Raw genomic sequence first — 23,263 nt, 5'->3', positions numbered from 1 at the left:
ATAATCTTCATCGCCGTCACTCAGGCCAAATGTTTGGTGATGGCGACCTCCTGTTGCCTCCACCCTCTGTGAAATGTTTTTTACAAGCTAGTGAGACCACAGGGGGTTACCGGTCACTCCGAGAGGGGGCAGGGCTATTGTAAGCAATTGTCTCTGTGATGATGCACGAAGGAATATGCATCAAAAATCATGCAGTTACACAAGGTAACCATATCAAAAGAGGGGACACTAACACAGAAATAAAAGTAGATCAAATAAAGATGACCATGCATACAAAGGTGATAACGTTTTGAGCATATATACAGGTTGGAAGTTGAATTTAGGATGGTGTGAGAAACTTCTAGGATCCTGCAGCATTTACAATCGGGAGCAGCACACAGGCTGTAGAAAGGAGGAAAAGATGGAAGTTGAATGATGAATACAACAGTCCACTTAGACGCTGAGTGAAGGAGCACAAATATGATTGATTAGCCTTGACATTTACAGCAGCACAATAACAGATCTACTGAACAGTGACAGAGAATAGGCACTAGGTTTTGGTTTTGTAGAAAAGATGGATGACAAAGAAGTCTGGATTTATCGAAAAAAGCATTCAGCCAACATAAATTACATAATGGAAAGAGAATGCGATGATTGTTTTTTTTTTTTCTTATGGTCACGTTTGTAAGGTAATAGAAATGGACTGTAAAATGAATTGAATGATTTGAAAGTGAGTGTGTACATTAATTTGTAAAGCTCACTGAGGATACAATACTTTTGACGAACCACAAAATTGTCAAAACATCTACATATTTGTAAAGGTCATTTTCCAAAAAACATTTTTTTACCCTGTTTTCACTGTAATAAAAAGAAAATGGGCATCTTGGATAGCAATGAATGTCCCTTCACCATTTTAATATCAACTGTTTCTCGTTCCTGAACATATCAACATGTAAAACAAGGGTCGAGTACACTATGACTGAAAGCAGACATCCCGATACTGCTTTTCATAGTTTTTGCTCTTTAGTTCGAATTAAAGGAATTTCATTGGTAACACGCAATAATATTTTAGGCACTAGTGTTCTTCTGACTTTGTAGCAATAGTTTTGGGAAGATCCTTTCCTTTTTCAACTTTAAAGCAACATTGTGAAGAAATTGGCATTTTGTGCAACTTGGCACCCCCCAGAGCTTCTGACTGTAGCACCACTGTTTGTCAGACTTAATGTAGGCGTCAACTACAAACAGAGCTCATTACGTCATAACACTGATGTGTTGAAAACTTGTATGTTGAAGTAAACCTGCATGCGGCGCTGTGACACAGACACCATTCACCCTGTTACAACACACTGAACCATCAGCATGATTCTGAAGCTGTCACAGGCCAGCCACACTGAATGCGTGAGCAGCGCCTGTGTGCGTATGCGTTACGTCCATTTCGCCGTCCGTGTTAACAGGTTAGAGCAGCCACACTGGCGGTGGCGCGAGTGTCAAGCCAGACTGCAGCGTCAATACGTCTAGAGATTCTAGACTGAAGCGAGTCTGGCCTGTTTTTTGTTTTTTTTACCGTGACATGTGCGCAGTGATCAGCAAAAATAGACCCGAAAACAACGTGTCGACTGTATCTTTACAACATGTCTCAGCGATGATGAAAATACACTAACCAGGTCCGCCTGCTATTTTAAGATGAAAAAGTTACAGAATGCTGCTTTAACATTCTCCTGAACATGAAACAAGTTTTCAGAGTTTGCTGTAGAAGAACTCGGTCGGCCTGCTGAGAGCCCTGATTCAACCCATCGCACGGCCTTTGATGTGATGCCGACTGCGAGCCAGGTCCTTATCATCCAACATCAGTGCCTTAACGCATACTGGCGAAAAGTGGAGGCTGTTAAAGCAGCATTTCAATGCCCACGGTTTAAGGTTGAGATTTCAGCAATCACACATGGGTGTGATATTCAGGTCGTTGTGAACTTTCAGCCATATAGTGTATGTAAAACATGTGTTTCTCGAGAACGTTAATGCCTTGTACATATTAAAAAAAAATAAAATAAAATACCTAAACTCAATGGACTCACAGAAAGATTCCTCTCTGTACAAACACAAGCTCACACATTAAGTACATTTACTTCCTAAATGCATCATGCTTTAGTCCACATTCAGTGGTAGTTGTAAAGCTGAGCCATTGCAGTTTCAACTGGTCTGTGATATTCAGGCTCAGGTGGTGACCTCGGGCGGGGTTGTGTGCTTGGTGGCCGGGGTGCTGCAGCACTGTTCCAGAGCGTTGGTGGAGATCTGGGCGGTGCAGGCCACCGTGTTGCTGTAGACTCTGCGGTTCAGCTGAATAACCGTGGTCTTGGAGGGCATCGAGGTGTGGCAGTTGTCCGCTGACCAGTGATCGCAGTGAAACAGGATCAGGAAACACCTGTAGAACTGAGAAAGACATGGAAAGAGAGATAAGGGAGATTAACCTGTGTTTAACCCTCTCGGAGGGACTTGTAGTACAGGTACGTTGTTCAGAGTTTGATTGGGCAGAAATCATGCCTCAGTGCACTTCTGTGTCCTCACAGCCAACCGGTGGTGCCACTTGAGAGAACACGATCCCATGATGGCTTTTTTCACTGGCAGAGAAGGTCTAATTGGTTAGTTTGAACTTATGGGTCATTTAACACATTAGTTGGAAAGGTCTGAGTGCAGCTCTCTGAAATGTAAGCGCTTACTGTTCGCTCTTTAATGTGTGTTTCCTGAATGTTGCAAAGCAGTGGGTCATGATGCCATTGTGTTTCTCTTTTGTCCTTGTTCTGTTGTACAGTTCAAGACAGGTATTTCAACATGCATGATTAATGGGATCATTAGAGAGACAAATGCAGTGCTAAAAAGTGTATAATGGCACCTTTTTGTTATGCAGTTTTGATACCTGCCCATTACTTTCGTACTATTGTGTAATTGTTCTTTGGTAAAAATAGTGGAAATAAAAGGTCAATTTATGAAAAAGTTAAATTGATCTAGAGGTATACACAAGTTCCTCTTCACTTTGTTATGGCAAGTTTTCCCTCACACGAATCAGAAGGGTCTAAGGACAGATGATGTCATTTACTGTACAGTTTGCAAAGCCCACTAGGGCAGTGTGATTGTGATTTTGGGCTGTATAATTAAAATGTATTTAATTTTGACTTTTTGTGATTTTATCTGCAAGTGATGTGTATGAGGAAAACATGTTTTTTAGCTGCGGAAAGTGACCATGTTCAAACAATACAGGGCCAACTGGCGTACAAGCTTTAGAAAAATACTTCAACACATTTACACATTATTGTAGGAAGGATATTGTTTGATCATTTGTGGTATTTTGTGAAAGAGCGTGAACAGAATAACAATCGTTGAACAGAAACCGATAGAAATAAGCCACAATGTACGAAGCAAAGTGAATGACAAACAGCTAAATGTAACAAAATGTACACAGCAGCAGGATGCTCTTTGTGTTGGAACATATCACAGCGTATCAAAGGCACCATGCAGAGCATGCTGAGCAAGCAAACTCACTGTTTTCATACATTATGTATTCAGTTCTATTTGAATCTTTATTTAAAGGGAGTTTTGCTGAGCATGCGTGCTCTTTTTGCAGCACAGCTGAACTTCACATGGGCACTTAAATCACATGTGCACCTGTGAAATCACTTTGAAACTGTGAGGATCCACTGAAAATATAATGATGCTGAGGAAGACTATTACACCTACCTTACTTGCCCAGCTGAGAGTGCATTTTAGTATTAGTGCATTTTTGGGCTGCAGCCAGCCGTTATACAGCTTAGCTTAGCATGAAGCCTTGAATCAGATTGTCTGTCTCTCGCTGAAGGTAACAAAATTTGCCTACCAGCCCCTCTAAAGCTCATTCATTTACTTGGTCTCGACATCACAGTGAGCAATCACAACACCTTGCTAAGAGATACACTCCTCCTAACCTGTTAATGAAGGTTCTCATTCGTCCAGGTCATGGCAACATTGTAGGCAACTGAGATTGTCCCAGTGTTTCAGCTCTCATCCAAGAGGCTTCTTTAGTTCTTACTTAATGAAGGGGAGATTGCAGGCATTTTAACCATGTGAAGGAGTGTCCTTGTGGAGTTATTAAGGACACATGTGGGTTGTTGACCCAACCGGCCTTCATGTGGGTTGCTAGGGCTAGCTGAGCCCAGGTGTGAGTGGTTGTTAAGATGTCTAGGGAGAGAACTCAGTACTGCATTGTAGGTGGGTGATAAGTAGTATGTCGTAGGCTGCCTCCTTTGTTCAAAGATGGTCATTCCAGTTTGACATATGCCTCTTTCAAAACATATGTCTTCTCCAGCCAAGATGTGTTGTGCCCTTTGCTAATGAAGAGGTTGTTTTCTTTCTCCAGTGGACAAATCTGTGCATTCCAGGCTGCATTGAAAAGCATAAAGTGCATTGCTCTGTTCACGCCTGGGTGTTTCGTCCTTACTGCCTCAGTGTGTTGCTGGGATACGATGGTTATTGAAAGGCTTCTTGAGTTTCTCGGATGTTCCTGCCTTATAAGGAATGGCGATGTTGCTCCATTTTTCAGTCTCCCTCTCTGTCTGCTCTGGATCTATTGAGAGGTTTTGACAAAGGCCCAGTTTGGGTATCCATAGGTTTTAAGTGCTCCCCTGATGTGCATCTGTTCCTTCTCCTTCTCCTCTGTCTTTGTGGGCATGGTCTCAGCCCGATGATTTAGGGTTCTGATAACTCCCAGCTTGTGTTCCAGTAAGTGATGAAAGTCGAACAGCAAGGACCCTGAACCATTGGAGGATCTTCAGTAAGCATCGTAGCCTGGATCACTTCAAACCCAGCAGCACACAGAGGCAGAAACTTGTACACCCTAGGGACAAAACTGCCAGACATTAGCAGAGTCATGTAGTTTATGCTGTTCAATGCAGCTAGGACTGCACAGATTTGTACTTTGGGGAGGAAAAACAACCTCTCCATACGCGAAAGTCAAACTCAAGACTCTGCTGCCCACGTACATCTGAAGGAGAAAAATCCTTCCTTTGAGGAGAACAATGCAAACATCCAGGACAGAGGAGACAGATGGTGTGAAAGAGGAGTAAAATAAGCCATCCACATCAAACTTGATCGACTGTCTTTGAACAGAGGAGGTGGACTACGACGCTACTTATCACCCACCTACAATACAGTACTGAGTTCACTCCCCAGACAGTTTAACAACCATTCACACCTGGGCTCACCTAGCCCTTACCACCCACATGCAGGCATGGTGGGTTGACGACTCACAAGCTGCTCTGTAAGGACACTGCCACACAGAGTTTACAAGCCTGCAAACTCCCCTACAATTGGTTAGAACTGAAGAAACCTTTTGGATGAGAGGTGAAACGTCTTCAAGAAACTGAAACAGATTCAGCTGGCTACAATACAGCAGCTAGAATTCCTCCTTACCCTTTCTTAAACTGCAACTCCTTGTTTGCATTTAAGTATGAACTTAAGTTCAGGCTAAGCTACGCTAACAAGAAAAAAAAGGTCAAAGTCCGCAACAGCAGAAGCTCCTTTCTCCCCCATAAACACTGGTCCTGAAAGGCCTCGTCAGTAGTCCCATCATTAACGCTGTGACTTTGTGACATCACACTATGTCACCATGTTACACATTACATAATTTATGCCTAGAGGCTAGTTTGACATGCAATAATTAATTTAGCATAGCTCTCTTTTATTGAAAGTGGTGCTGGGTCAGGTGTGCATGAGCCCTTCCAATCAGAGGAGACTGGGTGTTCAGGAGGGGGGAACCTTAAAGAGACAGGATCAGGGAATACAGAGCGGAAGCACTGGACTATACGAGAAAATGTATGGGTTTTTTGAGCATTAAAGCATGTAAACATATTCGAGTAGTAACTCAAAATAAAATTATGACTCTGAAAATGAGCATATGTCTCATTTAATGGGCTCAACAATGTACTTCCTTAAAAAAAGTCCTGACCTGGTTTCAGGAAAAACTTCTGAACCGGAAAACCTCAACTTCTCTTTTTCTCTCTGTTGTCATTACAGGTATCCTCCTGATGATGGCGCTGTGTGAGCAGGTGCATGTGTACGAGTACATTCCCTCCATGAGGCAGACAGACCTGTGCCACTACCATGAGCGTTACTATGACGCCGCCTGTACACTGGGTGCCTACCATCCCCTCCTGTATGAGAAGAGCCTGATCCAGCGGATCAACATGGGGCCGGAGGGTGACCTGCGGAGGAAGGGACGGGTCACTCTTCCAGGCTTCAGCACCGTCAACTGTGACATCTGAGATATGAACACCTGAACTTCTGAGCCCGAACATACACACACACTCTGGCCTTTTGCTGGCTGACCACAAGGGAGAGATGCAATAAAGCCACTGGAGACAAGGAGCCTGGAGATTAGAACATAAGCCATAGCCCTCTGGCGAGGGATCAACGAGGGGGCTTCTGAAAGAACTTGTCTTCATTAAGATGGTTTAATAGACCAGAGACTAGCAGGAAGAGTCTCCAAGACGGAGCTGAAAAGACATTTCTCTCTGCTTTAGCTGAGCCACGTTAGCTGTGGAGCTGACTAGGGTAGCAACAGATCAGTGTTTTTAGATAGGCAAGTGAATTTTCAGTAACTGGGTGTGTTTCCATGGTGTAAACTCTGTGTTTTTTCAATAGTATGGGTGGTTCTCTACTTAAAGGAAATGCCACTGTTTTGAAAGGTGGATACTTGTGATTTTCTTTTTCTTGTTCTTTTTACCGGTCCAAAGGGTTGTGATTAAGCAAAGAAAGTCATCCATGCTGAATGTCATAAACGCGACACACACTCACAAACGCACGCGAACGTATGACTGTACATTTCATCACTCTACAGCAGGCGTTCTTGTTTGACATTCCTCTGATATCCTCTTGAAGTCTTCTTTCGTGTCGCCATGAGGGGTTTACTTTACACGACTGACGTTGTCAAGCTTAGTACTAAATTACTCTCTTATGCATGCAAACTTGCCAGCTCACCACCACCAGTTTCTCACTCCTCATCCACACACTGAGGGTGATTCCTTAATCCGTGTCAAGACTCTCAGTTAACAGCCCACAGGACAGAAGACACTGGTTGTCCTTTTTAGATTCATCCTAGCTTAGAGTAACACCTTTTCTGTAAAAAAGAAATAAACAAATAAAAACAAAAAAAAAACAAAAACAAAAAAAAAGTTCATGGGGCCAAAATGGATCTTGAGAACAAACTGGTGCTCAGAACAGCTGTGACCCTGTGCCTAGTGGTTGACTGAACACTTCCCTCGGGTTGCCTTGTCACTGTTCAGAAACATGCAGTACATACTGTGGCAGGACTGCAGTAACATGGAGTTTAATTGCCGTGAGAGCTTGATTTTGCTGAAGTGAGCTGCATCAGGGGGATTCTTAGCTCTGCACTCAGCAATCACCAGCCCCCGTTTTTTTGATAGTTCACTCTTTTTATTGAATGTAATTTTACCACCGCGCATAATGGCCAAACCCTCCCTGGAGCTAACCACTGCAGTATGGTCTGCTCACGTGCAGGGTTCTTTCTTTGACACGTAAACGGCATGAAGCTCATTTCCTTACGACTATAAATGTCTCATACATTCTGAATCCTCTCATAACGGTATGTACGTGTCCACAGAGGTGATTATAAAAGAGGAATTTGAACCTGTAATATCAGATTTGTTTTGTATCCAGGCAGGAGTAGTGTTATTATTATTATTATGCTTACAGTCAGTCAGTGCCACATCTGCAGCAGGCTCGAGAGGTATTAGCTCGGCGAGGAGAGGAGGGATGGTTGTGGTTTTGCTACATAGACATTCAGTTGGAAAAATCTCGCCTATAACAGATTTTTATCGCTAAGTGTGCTATTCTACAAAGTGTTCTCGTGCCATTGGTTGTGGTTCGTATTAAGGTGTGAATTCTTTGTCAAAGGAATGTTTCCTTGAATAGTCTGATATGTGTTAAAGTAGAGGGCTCTGTAGTGATAGTTAGTAGATGATTCTGGGACTAAGCAGTACTTGTTGTTTTGTAGGGCTGGGTATCATCCAAAATGTGTGAGTACTGCTCCAAACTCGAACTGTGATGATACCAAAACAACACGTTTTCTTTTTCTACAAAAAAACGCTTTTATACCTGATCTAAGGAAAGAAACGAGCATTTGGTGCAAATTTGCAATACTTGATGAGCAGGGTGGGCGATATATACTGGACCAAAAAAAAAAAATCTTCATTATCATATTTTAAATTGCAAGATTGATGTATTGTGATTATGGAAGAGGATCACTGATCAAATTTATCACAGTTCTGTTTCCTAGAGATCCGACATTAAACTCCAAAAAAAAAAAAAATCCATTTCTGTATTTTTAATAGAACTGGAGCGATTAGTCGACTGAAAAGAAAATTGCCTGTCATTTTGATAATAGATTTATCGTTTAGTCATTTTTCCAAGCAAAAAATGTGAAATATTTAGCTGGTTCCAGCTTATTAAGTGTAAAAATGTACTGCTTTTGTTTGCTGTTTGTAACAGTAAATGAAGAGTCTTTTGGTTTTGGACTGTTGGTTGGACAAAAGAAGCCGTCTAAAGATGTTACTTAAGGCTCTGGGTAACTGTGATGAGTAATTTTCACATTTTTTTGACATTTTTTAGACCTAATGATGGCTAATTGTGAAAATAATAATAAGATTAATCTAAAATGACAGTAATGGTTAGATGCAGCCCTACTGTATATCCTGATGTAGTAATTTTAATAACACCACAGAGTTCAGTTCAATTAATCCCTTGAATTAATGAAAGAGAACATATTAACCTTCATAAAGGATTTATTGTAGGGCTCATGCATTAGACTGCATTACATGTAGCTAGATGAAGCTAATGAACTGGCAAATGAGTGCATGTATAGATGAAATGACCACATGAGAATGACTAATTCAGTGAATTACATACATGAAAAAAGTATTTCATCACATTGATGCAAAATCCTGTAACTCTAATAAGCATGAAGCATAAGCACCATGAAGCAGTTCTCCTCACTGATGTGTAGCTGCCTTGGAGGAAGTTGTACGGAAATTTCTCTTGACAGTCGACAAATGGTCTCGCAGTGTGTAAACATATCTGGTTGTATCGCCCAGCCCTGCTTTACGGTTTTTAAATATGGAGCACCTTTTGTTCTGAGGTAGTGAGGTTTGATACCCAGCCCTCTCAGATGGATTATTGAACATGTCATTAGACATCCAGCAAAGGACAAAAGTAAAAGAGACTGTTAGAGGACTATGACAGATGTTTAAATAACCGTCTGATGAGAAACCCCTTTTTTTTCTTTTTTTTTTTTAGCTTAAGGAGATTCACCATTCATTTCGAATAATGCAGGTTCTCAGCTCTGCTGTAGGTTTTCTCTGTTGAGACAAATGTTTTACTGCTTGTGATTGTAACACACTGAAGGTGCAAAAACCCTGAACATATTGTACATGTATATTTCTGATAACTCTGATTTCATTTCAAATGCACAGAGCATGCAAATCAGGATCAGGGCTAAGAGTCTTAAACTGTCTGTGCTGTACTGTGCTGCAAGTAGACACCATTGTCATTAATGTCGTGACAGGCAACTGTGCTCTGAGATTTTTAATAATTTCTTTTTTTTTCCTTGAGTGGTGTTTTGCAGATTTTAGTGCATGCTTGTGAATGGGGAAATCACATCAAGCTGCGGTGCAGCTATAGGTAGTTCCCTGGGAGCACTTGATTAAGTGCAATGCCTTTTGGCAACTTCATTGTCCCATATTAATATTGTGCCAAATTCCATTTTTAGTAATGTGTCAGCAGGGAGGGGTGGGTTGAGTGTGGGATGAGGACTTGGGAGTAATAGCAGGACTTCTATGGTGCTATTACTTTTCCCTGGAATGCTTCAAGTGAAATATATTACATTTTTTAAATCTTATTCCTTTAAGACAGCAATTTTTATTGCCAGTATTAAAACACAAGACGCTGTGCTGAAACTTAAAACGTTTGTGAGATGAGGGAACATATTAGCGGACACTGTTTATTACATTTTGCCCTCTCAGCCTCCCCACTCTTTTAACCCAAGGCCTGTTTTTCATGTCTTGTTTTTACTCAGTACTGTGGGAGTTTGTGCACCACACTGCCTCTAAAGGATTGTCCAACATTTCAGTTTTACATTTCCCTACTGCAGCTTCCTGCAGTGTTCCTGGAGAAAAGAAGAGAAAGAGAAGCATCCGTGACTGACTGAATACGTGTGTTTCACTTTCAACAGCCTTAGGGTGTTCTTCTTGGCTTTGATTTGTCAGTGAATTCTCTTCTTCTTACACTTGAATTGATATTTAAATAGACCATTTGTATGATTTCAGCTGTTGTAAATTTGTCTTTTTTTACCGTGTAAATAAAGCTGTCGTACGTGTCAGATTGTCCATGTCTTTGTGTCAAACACACTCACACGCACGCACGTAGTGTCACTGACTCACCTGTTTATTCATAAGTATGTAGATGAGTGGGTTGATGACTGTGCTGCTCTTGGCCAGTAGCGAGGGCACAACGCTGGCCACGGGACTGATGATGTTTGGCGGGCCGAATGTTGCCATCATGGCCACCACGCCGTAAGGCATCCAGCACAACAGGTAACAGGCCGCTGTGGTCAGAACCATGAACAGTATGTGGTACTCTCTCCTCCTGGCCGCAGTCCTTCGGATCTTACCCACCTGTGGATGAAAGACCGAGAGGGTTTGTGAAGAAATGGAGCATAACAGTTGAGCGGAGATCATTTTAGATCCCGTGAAGCTTAGAATACTTTTTGTCAAAGTGTGCCAGCTATGGTTAATTTCCAACTTTGGTCGGCAGCTGGAGGCCTCTTTTAATTCCATTTCAGTGTGAAAATCAATTGACAGTTTTAAGGCCTAAAACCTTCTTAGTTAAATATTGTTTAGAAAGACTTCATTATAAACTATCTGATTAAACAAGCTGCGTTGCCAAATCAAAATACACAAAAATCCTATAAAGCTGTGATGAAGTCGTTTGCGTGCAGAAATAATGACAATATGGCACTGACAGTTTTCCTGAGTGTCGGCTTTTTATTGTTCCATTACGCAACAACAACAAAAGGGAATGGTTTCTTTTTTTGTGGACGATTTCTGTGAAACAAATTCAATAATAATAATAATCCAACGTGATATCTGCACTCTGCTACAGTAAATTACGCTCAGTCTTCTTTTATTCCACTGGCATGACCACGTTTTAACCGTAAATGGTCTTCCTAAAGTGGGGATGAAGATTTGTGAGAGGCAGATAAATGTAACCCAGCTCCGACAAAGAATTTATGGTTGTGTGAGTGTGCCTCCTGGACTTCAAAAGGCATATACTTAGCGATATAAAAAGATACTGTAATTTACTCCACGTTCACCCAGTTTTATAGGCATTTAGTGAAGATGTATTTACTTATTTTTTTAATAAAATGTTAGACAACGTATATATTAAAGTCTTAAGGTAGTTCAGGTCCAGGTTCAGGTTTTACTGTCATCTGTACATCTAAATTCTTGTTCCCTGGCACTCTCGAAGTAAATACAACCTTAAGTTTAAGATATACAATACACACACAAGATATCTAAAAAGATATTCGTGATACCTTTTGCCCAAAAACTGTACATGATTGAAACAGCTCTCCGTATTCCAGCGCACACCAGGGTACGACTGACAATTTTATTTTCACTCTCCAGTGAATTTTATGAAGCAGCATGCCAATCTCATAACTGAAGTTTGCGTCTTCTTGTTTGTTTGTTTGTTTGTTTGTTTTTTTTAACTGTCCATAAAAATTGTGTCAGTCGTGTCCTGGTGTGCGCCAAGGAATATAAGAAAGAAGGAAAGGTTATCACATCACTGAATCTTGCTTTGACTGCGGCGTCAGGTGTGTTGAAGTCTATGAGAGATGCATGGAGAAACACGCTAAAACCCAACACACATTTAGGTCGTGTGACTTCTGATGGAGAAACGCCTCCAGAAAAAATTAAAGAACAAACTTCACAGAGTGGGTTAAAAAACAGATCGTTTTTATCGAAACGTTCTTCGTCCCTCGGCTCCTGTTCTCAGTGTAATTGCACTCTCATCTGCAATATTTATGTGATATTATTAGCCCCTCATTTTTATTTTGAAAAACAAAATCAGTAGTTAACCTTCTCTCTGAAGAGTCTTTAATTTTCTGGAGGCATAAACAAAATCACTTTATCTCTATGAACCTGGCTGGATTATCCTGTCAAGCAAAATTTTGCTCATGGACCCCGACTGTGCTTTTAATGCAGTATACATCATGTTACCACTGAGATTCCATTAAAGGAGCACTGTGTAGCTTTGGAGAGGTAAGCCTCAGAATTTTAATCAGAGATATTTATTTTGCCATAAAAAAAAACAAAAAAAACAAGCTGTTCTCAGAGGAAAGTAAGGTCCAAGAGCACTGTCTGAAGCTAGGAAGGTGGCAGGGTCCGCCAAATATAAACAAAGTAAAACAGTATGAAACTGTGTTGTCCTTTTAGGTCAGTTTACATTCAAGTAAAGTACACACAGAGACCCCGCAAAAACAGTACTTCTAACGGTGGAGTAAGCCCTCCAGGCTTCCTGTGCGTCAGATGTGATTTCAAGACAACTTCATGTGGAAATAGGCTTCATGCGAACACAATTAGCTCCACCAATAAATCAGTTTTGGACACATTTTTGGACAACATTACAACAATGACGGACTCGCCTGAGCACATATTGTACTCTTTTGGTCCAAATTCCATAACAAATCATGCCTTTAATCAAATTACCAAAATAAATTCACAGTCAGTGAACCTGGAGACTCTGGGCTCCAGCTGAGTAGGCAAAAAAAAACTTTCAACACATGTGCTTTACTGGATTCATCTCGCTCCATCTTAATCATAATCCAATTAAAGTGGACGTCACTCTTATGATCTCCTCACACGCAGAAGGCTTCTCTTTAATCTCACCCTTTGGTTCACCTTTTCTGCTGATGAATTCAAACCAGTCGGAGAGAAGTGGGGGGCTTTTCCCGGCTCACTACACAACACGCTCAGATACACCACGCAGCCCTGCGAGCCCGGCACTTTCTCACAACTTCGCTGTGAGACCTCCCTCGCACTTTAATGCAAATGATCCTCGGTTTGAATGATTGCCAGGGATTTGATTGGGCCGGTACCAGCTGGAGCTCATCTCCTCGCAGGGATGTGATAATGTGAGAACTTGAGATAGCTTTCGTTCTTCATGCAGTCCAAGAGCACGGAGGACAAATAATCTCATCCTTTCTCTTGCAGAACAAATGCTTCGGTTGAAAGTCGTCATTATCCTGTCGAGTCCTGCTCCTACAGTTTATGACCACTATTGATTTGTGGAGACTCCTTTGGCTTCACTTCAGTGTCTCATTGACCAGCTGCCTGACAAACAGATGGCTGGTAACACCCTCATTATATTCATACAGTTGTACCCAGAAGCCTTTATAATCTGATGTATCTCACTATAACTCCACTGATATGATGTCTGCTGCTTCATCTGCCTCCACCACCCCAGCCTGTATTTACTGAGCTTTTGGCATTGTTGACTCTGCTAAGATCAAATGTTCATGTATGCCTTTGCCGAGGGGGGATTAGATGTACCGCCGTTGCTGCTCGGTTCTCTTCAAAAGCTCCCTCGACAAGCAAAGCCGTCATTCAGCTAAATCAAACTGTGGGACCCTCCTTGACGTAGCCGTTTCTGACCGAGCAGGGGTTAGAGTTTCCGCATGTTCACGGTGTGACGTACTGTTTGTCAAATGCTCCGTGAATTCATTCAATCCATTCTCAAACAAATCTCAGTTCTCACTGTTGCAGCTGCACACCGTCTTGCACTTGTCGTTTGCCATCAGCGCGAGTCAAGCTGACTTCCAAGCGTTCAGTGAACTGGAGAGTTAAAACATCAGTAGTTAATAGAAAAAAGAAGCTGAATTACATCTTTTCATTGTTACCTGAATAGTCCTGGAATGTGAAAACACAATAACTTTATACTTTCACTTTATAACACAGTGTACTCGTGAGATTTCTATAGAATTCTGAAAAAATAAATAAAAAAGTAAGACGTCCACTATATGGGAAATTAATAGTAAACTTAACTGTATTGAGGCTGAGCGGCTTTCATTGTTTGGTCCTAACTATACTACTGTCACACATTTATGATGTGAGCATGAATAAACTGGTTCCTGACTGGTTTGTTTTGTGACTAAGGCTGTTTAGCTTGAACCGTCAGCTGCTTCTTGACATAATCATTAAATAAACCGAAGTGAAACTATTTTCGGATCAACAGGTTGTGTCGCAAGCTAGTGTGATAAGCTATGTGAGAGCGCTGAATGAATAATTAACAAAATTAATGAATGGTTCATGGAGTGCACATGCAGGTCCAGTTCTCTCTCAGTGCCACGCAGTGACTTTCACCTGCTCCTTTCCTGACTGAGAATCATTGGTCAACCATAGATTAATAATTTGATCAGGAAAAACCCTGAAATAGGCTACGAGAGGTTTCAAAGGGGCATCATTGGACAGCACAGTCAACAAGTGTCTTGTAATTTTGGAGGTTTCTACAGATTTAAGGAAGAGGGACTGAAGTCCTGACATCCTCCCATGTTTTCATTCTTTTTCAAAGAAAGTCAGTGGAAGCGCTCTGAGTGATGGCAGGATCAAGGTCTTTTCGGTTAACTGAAAGTAAACGAAAAGCTTAGTAGTTGAAATTAAAAAAAAGACTGAAAACTGAACTAAAATAAAAAACTAAACTTTATGAAGGAAGAAGTGTCTTTAGTTTTAGGCCCTGCCCACACTTTCAAAAGTATTTCTTAAAACAAAGCTTTTTCTATGCATTTTGTCACTGAAAACTAAGCTTTTGGTTTATCAGTGTTTGTGGAATTTCTGGCAAATGTAAACATGGAGTGTGTGTGTTGTGATATTGTAGTATTTGAGTTGGTACAGTTACAAAATGGATGTATTTAGAAAGAGCCGACGTTGGTGACACAATGACACAAAAGAGTGACATAAGCAGCTGCTCACACTGTTTTGCTGACAAATTATCCAGGAAGATTCTGTGAGGAGCAGACACGTTTTCCTGCCTTGCTCACAGTATTTTCTATAGCTAAGCAGCTGACCGGAGTATGCAATCTGCTTCCTGTTTACAACAGCACATGGTGCTAAAACATTCATGCAGACAGTGTTTGTTTTTCTCTTTTCTCTAAAACCCCTGTACAGAAAATAAAACTAAACACAAAAACTTTGTATTTGTGGACCAGGCCTCAGTCAGTTTGATTTAGTGTGTCCACATAAGTGCGGTGAGGCATTAGTGCATCTGCTGAATGCGACTGGGATGAATACGTGACTGTATAAGACCGCTGCCCTCACTAAGTCTTTATAATGTAATACCTATTCTGAACTTCTTGAATCTTACCTCAGACAAAAAAAAAAAAAACACCCCGCATATTATAATGCAACAAAATATAACTCATATTTAATCTAATGAAAACAAAACTAAAATCAAACATTTTCAAACAACATAATCACAGCTGAAACAAACAAACCAACTTTGTAAAGTTGCTGAAGCTAAAATTAAGATCAAAGCAAGAATAACCGCCTCGGGGTTGTACGCCTCCGCGCACCAGTCAAGCTGCTATTCCTCGGTTATTACTATGAATAATTGCTAAACATTTTTTGCAGAACAGTGAAGTTGACCTTTGACCTTTAGGATATAAAATTTCATCTAAACACAAATGCTGGCTAATGGCCAAAAATGTATTTCGTAAATTCTATTAAGTCCAAGTGGATGGTTGTGCCAAGTTCAAAAGAATTCCCTCGAGGCGTCTCTGAAATATCTTGTTCATACGGAAAGACGAACGGCCCCAGTAACATAAAGCCTCCAGCTATGGCTGTAAAAGTTTATAAACATCAGCTGCAATCAAAGAGAAAAACAATGACAAAAAAACAAAGCTATAATAACTGGATATGCAGGCATTATGCAAAGTAGACCCTAAGTTTTCACATTATGTGGACTTCCAACCTACAAGATAAGGATATCCTGTCCATAAAGACCACATCATGACCACCAACACCAATGTACCTGTTTTATTAACAGTAAAACAGCAGTGCTGACTGAATTCAATCAAATATACTCTATAGAGGAATCCATTTGTTAGGACTCAACAGGTGGCTCAAATGGTGCCAAAGAGCAAAGGTTATAAAACTGAAATGAATAGTCAATTCGATTCAATTCAATTCAATTCAAATCGATAATCAAATTACGTGATACTAGAAGGTATCACCGCAAACAGACAATACAATTTCTTCAGTAAAAAGGCGTCAAGCAGTTAGATTATAAGCCCTTTGGAGGGAAAACCCAGACAGAAGTGCCAGTAAAACATTTCCTCTTGGCACCAGAGGTTTTTATTGTCTACCTATGATTGTGTACTGTGCAATAATCTTCCAATAATCTTTATTTGTATGTCAGGAAGTAAGGGCCGAAAGCGCCTTACAACAACATCGGATTAAACCGACCAAAGACACAAGAAGATATCTGAGTGGCTTTCGGCTTTGTCACAGCAGCTTCTAATGCTGTGCTCTGCTCTCTGGCAAACAACAATCCAAATCACTGGGAGGGCGAAGGATTTAACTTACCTAATGCAATGAAAGCCTCTCCCCTGCTGTTTTACTTTAAAATTGCACAAGCGATTGGTGAAAGGGCCACTGTAAGTTCAACTCTATAACCCCTTACAGTCCCTGGAGCTGGGTCCACTTATATAGTGAAGATAGAGTATAGCGAAATCAGATTTTAGGTGCTGCAGATGCAAACTGTGGGGATTCCTGGCATAGCTTCACTGACCTCCAAATCCACGCAGGAAAAAAAGTCTGAAGAGGTCTGAAGATCAGCAACACTTACAGTACCAGTGTACACCATTGGCTGGTGACCTTCTTGGATGACCCCGATGAAAGCCACAGGCCAAAACACATCAATCATGGGGCAGGTGTTGCTGCAGTTTCTCTGCCTCCTTTATCTGCGGCTGATAAGAGCAACAACTCAGACTGAAGGGTTTCTTAGTGTGGGGGTCTTCTTTTTATACGTCTAAAAAGACATTATCCAGAGCTGCTACTTGTAAGTAAAAAAGGAAAATCCATTTTTCCTTATCATGCCTCACCAAAGACAACTTCAAGTAATGAAATTCTCTTTGCAGACATACTTTTTTTAAAAAATCCCAGGAGGAAGATGAGTTAATTTTCTTTGCTTTTTATCAAGGTTTGATAAACAGCCGGAAAAACGCAGACACTAAAGCTACCATCTGGCTAACAACCATTTGTTTGTGTCATCTTCTCTTCCCGCTGACCTGCATTCTGGTCTATCATCCGAGCGGAAAAAAGGAAGCAATAACTTTTCTGTCATAGATATTTTATGGACTGTCACCCAAACCTTGATGTGTGCGGAGAGAAGTATTCTTCAATCAAACGTCATTGTAGCCGTGCTGACGATTTCATTGATGCCACATCATCACAGCATGTCATCCGTCATTCTCCGTCCCCTCTGTTTGTGAGATGGATGTGGAGCTGTGGACCAGGAGTTTTGTATGATTGACAGGGGGGCTCTCTGTCGTGACATTGGCTGAACTCGTCCACATTAGGACATTTGGATGGTTGACATTACCAAATTATTTTTCTGCTGTTCTAGTTTCTCAGAGGTGGCTGCATGCACCATGACAGAATCTATCAGGTTTTGTTTTCAAACAGAGTGATTGGAGGGGACCCAACTGTGTACCAGCTTCAAATTTTGGGATAACACCTTTCTGTGTGGTGCATGTGCAGGAAGGAGCTATTTCTGTGGAGCTGACTGGGTACGAGGAGGATTATCTTATTTCTGAGTATGTAGTGGTCTCTACGAATGCCTAAAGCATTGCTCAAAATGCCTCCTCACTGGCCTGCGCGTTGCACAATAAGTGCCATATGGGAGTGATGGGCCACATGCATCAATGCTCTGGCTTGGGCATGTGAAGCACTGTGGGAACAGTAGTGACTTTGCCAGTGGGTCTGCGAAGACAGATCATGACTGCTTGATTGTTTTCGGTAAGACCACCCGATACTATATGTTAATATCCTCTCACTGGACCCATAGAGCTCTGTTAAAGGGTGAAGCCTGCATGAAATATATGAATGTTTATGTTTTCTCTGCTGGAAAAATTGAGTAGCTGCCACAAGAGCAAAAAAACAAGCATGGATTTTTGTGGTGTCAGCTGTTATGTTGGCGCTTTACGAGGCTGTCTATGTTGCAGGGTGATTTTCGGTCATCGGATCAGGATGTGCTTTCCTTCAGGCCTGTCAGACTGAGGAGGGTAGATCCAGAACACACTGGAGAGATTATGTAACTCATCATGCGAAGGGGATGTCTGGACTGCTTTTTTTTATTGGCCTTGTTTCAAAAACGGTACTTTCAGTATAGAACTCTTTGAATTCACACGTTAAAGGAGACATGTTGTGCTCATTTTCAGGATTGTAACTTTATTCTGGGTTATTACTAGAATAGGTTTACATGCTTTAATGTTTTTTCTGTTTCTCTCCTCCCGAATACTTAGTCTGCTCTGATTGGTCAGCTCACAAATGCCTGAGCCAGCGTTGACCAACAACAACAGAGCAGCCGTGCTAAATCAACTTGTAAGTGCCAAATTAGCCGCTAGGTATCAGTTAGAGCTGAAATGATTATTCGAGTAACTTGATCGATTTGATTACAAAAAATGTTTGAAGCAAAATCTCTACCTTGAGGCTTCATTTAATTCTTATCAACCACGTTATGAGGCCTGCTCAGCTCAAGGATCATTTTTCCACATGAACTGTTATTGTGGAGACACACCGCTGCCTTCAGAATTGAATGGGTGCGATGGCGGAGAGCTAAGGAACTGTCCATAAAAGACAGAGAATGGCCAAAGTTTGGGTTCATTTCACACCTAAAAAAGAAGATAACAAAGTGCCATGTGTCTACTGCAAAGCAGAACTAGTACCACAACAGCACGTCAACATCTGAACTGAAAGCATCCAGTTGTTAACACCAGCTCACCAAGCGTCGTGAAGCTAACGTAAACAATAAGCTAATTTAACGTAGCCTACCATTGCTAGCTAGACCGTATGGTATTTGTAAAGACAGTAGCCTGATATCGGTATGATTACATATGTTAAATTTTGGAAAAACACACACACACACACACACACACACACACTCATCTCGTATCTCTCACTCTCACTCTCGCTCACGCATGCACACACACACACACACACACACACACACACACACACACACTCCTGTTAGTAATAGTTAAAAGAAATACCTGTATGTTTTTTTCAGAAATAAAAGCGATTTGCTTGGTCTATTTTTCATTTTCGTTATGCATATTTTGGTATTGTTGTTTGATAAATCAAAATCATTTTTCATAAGATTACTTGATTAATTGATGGGATAATCGGTAGAATACTGGATTCTAAAAATATTCGATATGACACGATGACCTTGTAGTGATGTCACAAAGTCACAGAATTAAAGGCGGGACTACTGATGAGGCGTCAAAGGAGCAGTGTTTTCTGTGGGAGAGAGGAGCTTCTGTTGGTGCAGGACTTTCATTCTTTATAACTTTAAGATCTTTCATCTGCACAAAAACACTGAAGGTAATAATTTAAAAAAAAAAACCTAATAGGTGTCCTTTAACTCCACCTAACAGTGAGACCTGTTTTGTGTCTCCACTGTGGACAGTGTTCTTAAATGTAAGCAGGGTTGTTACCAGTCAGACTGATAACACTGACACCGTCGACATAATGGTACATTACTGATCGACAACATATACAAAGTGGTTACCTTTTCCTTCCTCTGCTCTGCTCTCTTTCTCTCTCTTGCTTGCTTTTACCTGCTACTCTTGAGTTTGGGTACTTTTTCCACATTATAAGGCAGATGATGAGACGGCTTTGTTTGTTCTGGTTTGTTCTGAAAAAAAAGTTTCTAATGTGTTAAAACCTGAACTAAACTGACCTGGACTGGTTGGTGGAAACAAAGCTTCAGTCTGCTGCCAGCCCCAGATAAGTGGCAGAAAATGGATGGATGGATTGATGACTTTGTGTCTTTGAACAGTAGTGCGCTCCACCATCCTGGCCACTCCACAAGTGATTACATTGATTATTGCTTGCCCCCGTCCTATTGAGTTGCTGATTAACTGTGCATTTTGTGAATGTTTTGGCTCTAAGTGGATGCTTTGTGAAAAACAAAGCACAATCTGTTCTAGTAACCATTCACGCCAAGAGAGAGCATTTTCAGGCGAGAAAATACAATAATAATTAATGACACACACATGCATGTACACCTGCACATACACACTTTGATGTCTTTCTACCTGTTTGACTGCCAGTAACAGCCTTCCATAGCAGTAGAACATCACCAGGACAGGTATACCCAGGCAGAAAATGAAGAGGCAGATGATGTAGGCGTGCGACTGGACAGTCTGAACCGTCCAGGACACAGAGCAGCTGGTTCCTGCGCCTTCTATGCCATAGCTGCTCCAGCCCAGCAGAGGGGGCACTGTCCAGAACAAGGAGTAGAGCCAAGAGCCTCCGACAGCCAGCAGCGGCTTGCGGTAGTTTGGCCCACCCTTGTTGTATACCGTCAGAGTGCTGTAGCGGTCGTAGGAGAGGATCACCAGAGAGATCAGCGAGACGATACCTGAAGAGGAAGACAGAGAAAATGGAGAAGTGAGAGTGGGCAGCTGTGACTCATCCAGCTTAACAGGACATTAAAGGTGTCCTGTGGAGCTTTTGACCACTACGGGCAAAATAGATTTCTATAAATGGTTTCAAATTACTATGCAAAGAAACAGAGTGATGTACCAGAAAAGGAAAGAAGATTCATTGTTTCAAATGTTACATATGTCATCAGCCTCACTAGCAGTTCTGTTCGGCTGCACTCAATGGTTCTTTGGGCTAAATGCTAATATCAGCATGCTAACATGCTCACAATGATAGTGCTAACTTGCATATGGTTAGGTGGTATAATGTTTACAGTGTTCACAATCTTAATTAAAGTTGCAATTGGCCACCTGTCGAATTCAAACTCAAAACAAATAGAGGGCAACATCACCAGTAATAGCCACAAACTGCTGTTAGCTATTGAGCTCAGTGAACAAAGCAGCTAGCTGCCCGCACTGTAAGCTCAGTGTTGGCTTTTGGTGTTTACAGCAAAAGCAAGGAAGCTTTGAACTGTAAATGGCTAGATGGTTAGCATGCTGACTTCAGTAGCTATCTCTGCAAATATCTCTGTATCTCTGTCTTACAAATACTTTTAAATTATTACATATTGCACCTTTAAGAACATGTTAGTTACATTTGCTCATTAGCACTAAACCCAAAGTCATGCGGAGGCTAATGGGAATGTCATTAGTTGTGCAAATGTTTCTTTATAAACTATTGGACGCGTTGGAAAACACCAAAGTCTTTTGGATTAATCCTCTTGGGACTGTGAGTGTTAGTGTGAAGTTTCCATGCAACAGTTGTGGATTCAAACAGTCCTGACCAAGTTAGAAGACATCCCTCGAGACACGACTATGGTAGCAAAAACATGGCACGGCATGATCGGCAAATCACGGCAAATCATACAAGCGTCATAAAAAACTGCAAACAAGTCAATACTTAAAATACTATACTATTCTAAAATAATTTTGTTGCTCAGTCTTTAAAGTTGTAACTGCTGATTGTAAGACCTTTAAAACATACATGCATTTGTCAAATGCATGAAAAAGTGCCGCCCAGATTCCTAAAGGCTCAATATGAGCAGGTCAAGAATGAAAACCATCTGCCACGATGTTTACGGCCTTCATACTTGTCTTGACCTCACATATGTTCCTCAGCTCAGTTTGGAGATTCACAACTACTTTGCTTCCCATTCCAACACACTGAAATTGACAGTTAGAGATCAGTGACTGGGAATTTCAATCAAATCGTATTAGTCTGTCAGATCTAAAGCAAAACCTGCAGTCAGTCAGGATTTGAATTATGGGATTAACACACCGGATGACTACACAAACCACCCCTCCATCCCCAATCCCCCTCACTCCTGGGCAATGTCTTCTTTTGAAGCACCTTGTTTGAGGCATACTGAGGCCTTTACTTCCACTCCAATGACTAATTGATCACTGAGTACTTACTCAAATTGGGCTCATCACCGCCAAATAACGCATGGGCTCTAACATTCTTGTCCAACTCTGGCTGTAATTTAAACACACAGCAAGCCCTATGTTTCTGTTGGCAGACTCACTATTATACACATTCAAAGTCATGTATGTCATCTTGTAGTTACAGTACATCTGAACTCGCTTTGAACCCACTGGAGGGATTCTGGGAAGTCAAGCAAGCAAGAATCATAACTGTCAGCCACTGTCTGCCGCACTCAGTGACAGTAATAAGGGCAGTGAAGTCCATCGACATCTGCGTGCACATGAACAACTTTGCACCAAGTCCACGGAGCATGTCAGTATAATGAGAACACCCTTCCTTCTAAAGTCTTTGAGTCTATGCAAATCTTTCTGAGTTTCATCACCAGTCCTTTTCCTCAGGAATGTCCAGAGAATGCAGGAAGTAAGGAGTAACCTAGACGTAAGCCTTTTAACTGATCCGGTATGCATGCCCCGTCTCTGCCTCGCATTCATATTCAGCACTCACTACTCTGCTGGCTTGAGGGCAAAACTTGGGAATCCACTGACAACGCACAGTCAGAGGACCCAAACATCAATGTCAACGTTTCATTATGTCTCGGTGTATCCAACCTTAGAAAAGCAAAATCACCAATCACCAGTCCGAAGAGGTGAGGTGAGGTCATCACCTCACGTGTCTATGCCCTGACTTTATTATAAGGATGCAGAGGGAATAGTGGTGGAGTTAAAGACAAGGAAAAGCTGCTAAGCCATTTTGAGACACCATGACACCATTGGAGATCTTCAAGGTGACTTCAAAACAATTTCCAGCCGTGTTTATGGCAACAAAAACCAGGTATTTCAAGCCAAAACATGGCTAACCCTCACAATGTGGTATTTGTGCGTAAACTGCAGAATAAACACAAAATAGAATTGAAGATATAAACTAACTAAAGAAATGTAAAGTTATATGTCATTTCTGAGTTTTAGTTTTGTGATTTCCTGTTTTTTGCTGAAACTTTATCCTCCTGTCTTGTTTTACTTTCCATCTCCTGTCTTTGTCTGTTTTCCCACCTTTTGTTC

General features: G+C 41.3%; 2 protein-coding genes across 3 annotated transcripts in view; one reads left to right on the top strand and one right to left on the bottom strand.

Moving 5' to 3' along the window:
• The window catches only part of LOC119025771 (beta-galactoside alpha-2,6-sialyltransferase 2-like), a 57,853-nt gene extending 47,457 nt beyond the window's left edge, over positions 1-10,396 (top strand). The window contains exon 7 of one of the 2 annotated variants that reach the window (XM_037109698.1): positions 6,019-10,396. In XM_037109698.1, coding sequence (XP_036965593.1) covers positions 6,019-6,266 — 248 coding nt within the window. In that variant the 3' untranslated portion in view covers positions 6,267-10,396. Of the gene's footprint in view, positions 736-6,018 lie in introns of those variants that run through there. The other variant, XM_037109699.1, reaches the window with a different exon arrangement.
• tmtops2b (teleost multiple tissue opsin 2b) overlaps positions 878-23,263 on the bottom strand; it is a 34,751-nt gene continuing 12,365 nt past the window's right edge. The window contains exons 2-4 of the mRNA XM_037109700.1: positions 20,393-20,718; positions 10,458-10,691; positions 878-2,406 (exon numbers count right to left, since the gene is read on the bottom strand). Of these exons, the coding sequence (XP_036965595.1) occupies positions 2,191-2,406; positions 10,458-10,691; positions 20,393-20,718 (776 nt within the window). The 3' untranslated portion in view covers positions 878-2,190. The remainder of the gene's footprint in view (positions 2,407-10,457; positions 10,692-20,392; positions 20,719-23,263) is intronic.

This window comes from Acanthopagrus latus, chromosome 9 (assembly GCF_904848185.1).
Source record: "Acanthopagrus latus isolate v.2019 chromosome 9, fAcaLat1.1, whole genome shotgun sequence".
Lineage (NCBI taxonomy): Eukaryota > Metazoa > Chordata > Actinopteri > Spariformes > Sparidae > Acanthopagrus > Acanthopagrus latus.
The sequence above is the reverse complement of the archived record's forward strand: the minus strand, read 5'-3'. Positions and strand labels throughout refer to the sequence as shown.